The sequence below is a fragment of the Cetorhinus maximus genome, chromosome 26, assembly GCF_964194155.1.
Source record: "Cetorhinus maximus chromosome 26, sCetMax3.hap1.1, whole genome shotgun sequence".
Lineage (NCBI taxonomy): Eukaryota > Metazoa > Chordata > Chondrichthyes > Lamniformes > Cetorhinidae > Cetorhinus > Cetorhinus maximus.
The window spans coordinates 38122641-38130305 of NC_135904.1; the positions used below are offsets into that span (position 1 = coordinate 38122641).

At 43.4% G+C, this 7665-nt stretch overlaps 1 protein-coding gene across 1 annotated transcript in view; it reads left to right on the top strand.

Moving 5' to 3' along the window:
- The window catches only part of aldh1a3 (aldehyde dehydrogenase 1 family, member A3), a 164087-nt gene extending 157596 nt beyond the window's left edge, over nt 1-6491 (top strand). The window contains exon 13 of the mRNA XM_078530494.1: nt 5241-6491. Coding sequence (XP_078386620.1) covers nt 5241-5313 — 73 coding nt within the window. The 3' untranslated portion in view covers nt 5314-6491. The remainder of the gene's footprint in view (nt 1-5240) is intronic.
- Nucleotides 6492-7665: the final 1174 nt, after the last annotated feature.

A 7665-nucleotide genomic window follows, 5' to 3' on the forward strand; every position in this document is an offset into this window, starting at 1 on the left:
CCATTGCCTTACCCTTCCCTATCTTTATGATCTCCTGCAGCCCTACAATCTTCTTAGATCTCTGCATTCTTTTAATCCTGGCCTCTCGAGCTTCCCTGATTTCCTTCCTTCCACTGTTGGTCGCTATGCAGTCAGGCCCTGATCTCTTGAATTCCTTCCCAAAATCTCTCCACCTTTCTTTCCTCTAAGGCACTCCTCACCTTCCTGCCTGACCAAGCTTTTTATCATCAGCCCTAATATTTGCTTATGTGACTTGATGTCAAATTTTCTGTGTTAATGCTCCTATGAAGCATCTTGGGACAATCTATTACATTAAAGATGCTATATAAATACGAGTTGTTGTTCTAGAATCATTCAGCACTGAAGGAGGTCATTTAGCTGTTGTGCTTGTGCTGGCTCTTTGAAAGAGCTGTGTAATTATTCACACTCTCCCACTGCCCCCCCTAAACCCTACAAAAGACGCCCAACCACTTATCCAATTCCCATTTGAAAGTTACTAATGAAGCTGCACCATCTTTTCAGGTTAGCACATTCCAGATCACAACTACTGCATCAAAACATTTCTCGTCTCTCCTTATCCACTGAGACATTTGACATTTGGCTCAATTTAAATACTGCCACACCCCCCACCCCAGATCCACCCCCGCCCCCCCCCCCACCCCCACCCCACGCAACCAGTGGCAGCTTTGGTGGTGGAGGGTTTTAATCGGACGAGAGGGTGTGCTGTGGGGATCCCGTCTGCATCCCACCTCTGCCCAATTAAGTCTGGGGCAAGAAGGCCTACGTAAGGGCAACATTCTACCGCCGCTGGTATTCAACCTGTCGAGATATTTGTGGGTTTCTAGGGGCGGAGTTCCTTGTTCAAAGGTACATAACGCCTTATTGAGGGACCCAGCATCGGGAACGCAACTGAGGCAAGTTTCTTCCATGGGTCTTCATGTGACTGAAGAGGCCAATTCTCAATCCGCAGATCTTTGGACACATGTGGCAGGATATCCCACAAAATGTTGGAATTCGGAGTGCAGGATTTGCTTCCTTTTCTTTCCTTCTCTGCCGTCGCTCTGCCTCATCATTAAGGTGTTTGAGTTCAAAGTGTGATGCAGCTTGATGGACAAGTTGTCCCATTTTGAACGATTGGTAGCAAACTCCTCCCAGTCATTAACGTCAATGCTGCTGCGCTTCAAGGAGAGTTTCAGAGAGTCTTTGAAGTGTTTTATTTTTCCTCCCCTGGAACATTGGCCATTTGAGATTTAAGAAAACAGGACCTGGGGAGATGCTTTCTTGGCCATCCAGACAGTGTCCAGTCCATTGTAGTTGATTTTGCGAGAGTTTTGCCTGAATACTTGTGGAGCTGGCTTCAGGACACTAGTGTTTGTTCACTGGTCCTCCCATTGGATCCAGAGGATGGGGCAGAGGCATTGATAATAGAATTTCTCTAGCGCTCTTATGTGTCGCTGATACACAGTCCACGTCTCACTGCGGTACAGGAGTGTGGTGATGACAACTGCTCTGTACACCAGGCGTTTTGTTGACTTGTGGAGGTCTTTGTTGTTAAACACTGGCTGCCGTAGTTTGTAGAAGGCTGAGCTGGCACGGCTGATCCAGTGTTGGATCTGGTGGTGGCCTTTTGAGACAGGTGCTGCCAACATATTCCAGAGTCTCTCCTTCAACATGCATTGGAGGTGGAATGTTTCGTTGACCAGGTCTGGGTTGATGTGAGTTTTTTCTTTTGGCAACATTCAAGGACAGACCAACTTTCGTACCTGCAGAGTTGAAGAGATCGAGAGTGCCTTGCAAATCTGGTGCAGAGTGGACAAAAACACAGCTGTCACCCGGAAATTGTAGATCATCTATTTCTGTGGTGGTCAGTTTAGTATTGGGAAAGAGGCAACTGAGTTTAAAGCATTTTCCATCCAGGCAGAATGCAGTTGATCTTTGAGATGGATAGCCACTGTCAGGTAGATTTTAAGTAGTATGGGGGCTGTCACACAGCCTTGCTGTTTACATCTACCTGGGTATTGCTTGAATATTGAAGCAGAGACTAGCCATTTGCCTCTGTCTTTCAGTAAGGTTTTGTGTTTTACAGCTGATAACTCACTCGTATTTGCTTACTTTGTGTGGTCATTAAAAATCTGCATAGGGCCAAATGCTGGGGCCAGAATCAGGGGTAGAAATCCAGAGTCTGGCTGCTTGTTCCTCAGGGTCGTGACCTCGGCCCAACCATTCTCAGCTGCTTCATCAATGACCTTCCTTCCATCATAAGGTCAGAAGTGGGGATGTTCGCTGATGATTGCACAATGTTCAGCACCATTCGCAACTCCTCAGATACTGAAGCAGTCCATGTCCAAATGCAGCAAGATCTGGACAATATCCAGGCTTAAGCTGACAAGTGGAAAGTAACATTTGCACCACACAAGTGCCAGGCAATGACCATCTCCAACAAGAGAGTGTCTAACCATCGCCCCTTGACATTCAAAGGCATTACCATCGCCAAATCCCCACTATCAACATCCTGGGAGTCACCATTGACCAGGAACAGAACTGGACTAGCCATAAAAATACTGTGGCTACAAGAGCAGGTCAGGGGCTGGGAATCCTATGGTGAGTAACTCACCTCCTGATTCCCCAAAGCTGTCCACTATCTACAATGCACAAGTCAGGAGTGTGTTGGGATACTCCTCACTTGCCTGGATGAGTGCAGCTCCAAGAACACAAGAAGCTGGACACCATCCAGGACAAAGCAGCCCCACTTGATTAGCACCACATCCACAAACATTCACTCCCTCCATGTGGAAGAATAAAATACATCTACAGGACAACTAAGGGTTAAACAGTTAAAACCATAGTGGAATACTACAGCACAGTTCCCTCTTTTGTTCTAGCAGGTACACCTGCAGCTGCCAGCTAACTGAGCAGGAAAGGAGAAAAGGAGTATCATAAACAAGCTTCCTAGAATCCTTGAGACAAGGCTAGGATGTCTGCCCCCAACACAAAGAGACAGGATCAAGCAATGGTCATCTGTTCTCTAGAGTGTACACCCACTAGCACTAAAGATAAGGTCAAGCATGGTTATCTATTCTCTGTCTCACTTTTTTATTACCAGATGGGCTTCCCCCAATATCCTGTATAGTCATAAATTAGAATAGACTAATTGTGTGTTGCATGCCAAAGACAATGATTCTCAATGTAATTAATTATTGAAGGTTAGACAGTCTTATCACCTTCAAGCTCTTTGATATGTACGACTTTTACGATAAATACGTGTGTGCTCTGATGCTTCCTCAGAGTGTCAGCTAGCTCCATTGTATGCTGCTGGGCTCTCCGTGATATCACGATTTAATAAAGGCTTCCGAGACAAACCTCCTGGGTCTGAGTGTTCACTCCGTTTTCCGTGACACTCCACCACCAACACATGGTGGCAGCAGTGTGTACCATCTACAAGATGCACTGCAGGAACTCACCAAGGCTCCTTGTACAGCACCTTTCAAACCTACGAGCGTTACCATCTAGAAGGACAAGGGCAGCAGATAGATGGGAACACCACCACCTGGAAGTTCCCTTCCAAGCCACTCACCATCCTGACCTGAAAATATATTGTCGTTCCTTCACTGTCGCTGGGTCAAAATCCTGGAACTCCCTTCCTAACAGCACTGTGGGTGTACCTACACCACATGGACTGCAGCGGTTCAAGAAGGCAGCTCACCACCACCTTCTCAAGGGCAATTAGGGATGGGCAATAAATGCTGGCCTAGCTAGTGACACCTACATCTTGTAAATGTATAAAAAATCTTTACAGCATCCAGAAGACATCTGTACTCAAAAACCCCCCCAAGGCTTGAATCCAGATCCCACTTGAAATAAAAATAGAAAATGCTGGAAACACTCAGCAGGTCTGGCATCTGTGAAGAGAGAAACAGAGCTAACGTTTCAGGTCAGGCACCTGTCAGGTTTTCAGCCTGAATTGTTAACCGAGTCCTTCATTCCTGACCTGCTGAATATTTCCAGAATTTCCTGTTTTAATTCCAATTTACAGCACCCGTGGTACTTTAGTTTCCCATTTGGCGTATTTAGGTTGTAACAATGAGAAGCCCAGAAATACCTGCTGAAAGGATTCACTTTATTAGTAAGACCAAGGCAGTTGCTGTCTCTTATCACCCAGATACAATGATGACCTGAGTACAAAACATGATCTGGGTGAGAGAATCATAAAGTTAACCTTTTATATGAATTGGATTTACACCTTTTATAAGTTGTTTGGCAGATTGTGCTCAGTTGATCTGGCAGGGTTGAGGAAGGATGTTCTGTGTATGCCACAAGCCTTATTCAGCTATATTGCAGCAGTGAATGTTCCCTGATTGTGGTTGATGTATTTAAAGCAGGCAGCCCACTGGCCACTTCCTGTTGCTAAAATTCCTGATGTCCTCACAGTTAAATTCAGTGATTACAGCTTTACAGAACAAGACAGTGTCTGCTTTCCACCCCCCACCACCAGTGGATTTATTCACAGGCTAAACCAGATTTTAAGAACATTTATAATTTTCACAAACCAAAAATGAAGCTTGGTAATTACTGAGTAAGATTTATCTGCACATTTAATTCTTACTTCAGCTTCCTGGTCACTGCTGTTTGATGGAACCACGAATCTGGTGTTAAGCAGTGATGTCTCCTGATAGTTCAGCGTTCTGATAGGAACACTGGCCTCAGTAATATTCAGGCCGAAAGGGATAAGTGCAAGGAAGATTTTGGAACCGTTATCACCAGTTGACTGCTGGGCACCTGGAAGAGAGATGAGTGTCGCTTTATATCATAGCCTTCGTTTTCCTGAGAAGTACTCGGAAGATTTCAGTAAAGTGATTCCTTCCCGCGAGGACATGAAAAAGAGTCACTTCTTTCTGCCTTTCTACTGACTCAGGACCTGCTCTGTTTGGGGGTTCAGCCAAGGAGGCCGGAATGGGGAGGTTGTTCAATTATATGATATAAGTGAGCCTGCCTCACTCAAATTAGGCCAGTGAAAGTAACACCACGTTTCTGTATAGAGAACAAGTTTCACTAAGGAAATTATAAAGATGCTGGAGGTCATTCCCAAAGCACATGGTGATGGTGGGGATTTGCAGGCAACCTGTTTGCAAATGTCCAAAAGGTGCTGGCTGTGGGTGACATTCTTCAGTCAGAGCTCTGAGTTTAAGCTGATGTCTATGCATTAATGACTGACACTGACTTGTGTTGTGTTTGTCTCACAGGGGTGAATATGGACTGAGGGAATACACAGAAGTGAAAACCGTCACTATCAAAATCTCACAGAATAACCATTAAACTGATGAGAAATAGCGAAACAGCAGAAGAGGTTCTCTGCAGAAAAGCTGAATCATAAAGACAAGAACACTGACAAAACCAAGTTTTCTAACTAAATGAAGCTCTTTAAATTCTTAAGAAATAATTTCTGACTTTGCACAAAAGTAAATATTTTGTATTAGTTTTAACTTAGAATTTGTAGATTCAATCTAATACACAGCATTCTATAATGGTGACAGCAGAAGTCTACCCTTTGTATTCATGTGTAGGATGTAGGTTATTGACAGGTTTAAGGGTGAAGAATGCTGGTTATTGGCCGGTTTAAGGGTGCAGGACGCTGGTTATTGACAGGTTTAAGGGTGCAGGATGCTGGTTATTGACAGGTTTAAGGGTGAAGGATGCTGGTTATTGGCCGGATTAAGGGTGCAGGACATTGGTTAACGACAGGTTTAGGGATGCAGGATGCTGGTTATTGGCCGGTTTAAGGGTGCAGGACGCTGGTTAATGACAGGTTTAGGGATGCAGGATGCTGGTTATTGGCCGGTGGGCTAGTTTACTGGCATGGTTTGGAAACACGCCAGTATTTACGGGACAATTTTACAAACTCACACTCTTAGCATACAGCTTCACTCATTGGGAGAGTGTCAGTTGTACTTGAACTCTCTACTTAAGGATGGCCATCCAGTAGATGGACAGTCAATGTGTGTTTCAATAATGACATTAATGTAGAAAAATATCCCAAGGTGTTTCACAAATGGATAACAAAAAATCAGCTAACAAGGGTACAAATGCATTGTGGGCAAAGCTCATTGCAAGGGTTGTGAATTTGTAAAATTATTTTTTGTACATAATCATTAAATGTAGAAGCAAATATATTTCAAACCTCCCACATCTCAATCTTGAAGGGTGAAATGTTACATTTAACTTGTTAATAACTAACCATCATTTGGATTCAGCGTGGGTGTGGTGGTCTCAAGTTAGCAATTGTTAACATCTTGATCGTTTTTCTTCAGTTGCAGAAAAGACCTTTAGATTTATCACAATGTTATCTAGTAAATGTCCTGTGTGTGTATCAGGGTTTAGCTGATGATTTTGTAGTTTTCGATGAACTCCGTTACAATGTCACATTTTGCTATAAATTATTGTCCGGATTCTGAGAACTGTCTCTGTATTTTGATTAAACAAATTTTTCATTATTATATTTATGAGAGTGAGAGGAACTCTCAATGTGCCCAGTTAAATCTGAATAGTAGAAATCAGGGGTCATTCAGCCCAGCAAACACTCTTCCTTCCAGGCTGTGCCTAGTTAATCCTATTATGCAAAATGAATTGGCTGTTTTATGGGTAAGTTTGCTCTTCCTGTGTTCACAAGCAAAGCAGATTGAGAAGATGCCAGCTTCAATTCTTCAATTTAACAAAAATAGGATTTGCTTTAATGTGCTCTAACATGCATTGTATCATATTTCTTATATTTAAATCCCATCTGTTGAACGGTGAATAGTCCTCACATGACCATACCGCTAATAAAAGCAAAATACTGGGGATGCTGGAGATCTGAAATAAAAACAGAAAGTGCTGGAAACACTCAGCAGGTCTGGCAGCTTTCATGGAAGTCAAACAGAATTAACGTTTTGAGTCAAATACAACTCTTCTTTGAAACTATATAGTCTATCATCAGCAGATTTGTTGAACTCAGTTCCAAGCCATTAGTGAATAAAGGCTGTAGGATTGAGAACAGGTGGTTAACACCGAAAGAATATAATTAGGAATGGGAAAGGATGATATGACCATATGAATTAGGAGCAGGAGAAGGCCATTCAGCCCTTCGAGCCAGCCCTGCCATTAAATAAAGTCCTGGGTGATCTGATTGTGGCCTCAACTCCAATTTCTCCTGTCTACCCCCTATACCCTTTGACTCCCTTGTCAGCCAAAACTCTATCTAACTCAGCGTTAAAAATATTCATTGACCCTCCCTCCACCGCTCTCCAGGGAAGAGAGTTCCAAAGATTCACCACCCTCTTGAGAGAAAGAAAATTCTTCGCATCTCTGTCTTAACTGGGAGACCCCTTATTTTTAAACTCTGTCCCCTAGTCCTAGTCTCTCCCACAAAGGGAAACATCCTCTCAGCATCCACCCTGTCAAGTCTCCTTAGAATCTTATATGTTTCAATAAGATCACCTCTCATTCTTCTAAACTCCAGTGGATACAGACCCAGCCTGTCCAACCTTTCCTCATAAGACAACCCTTTCATTCCAGGTATCAGTCCAGTGAATCTTCTCTGAACTGCTTCAAACATATTTATTTCTTAAATAAGGAGACCACAACTGTACATAGTACTCCAGATGTGGTCTTGCCATTACCTGTTCAACTATA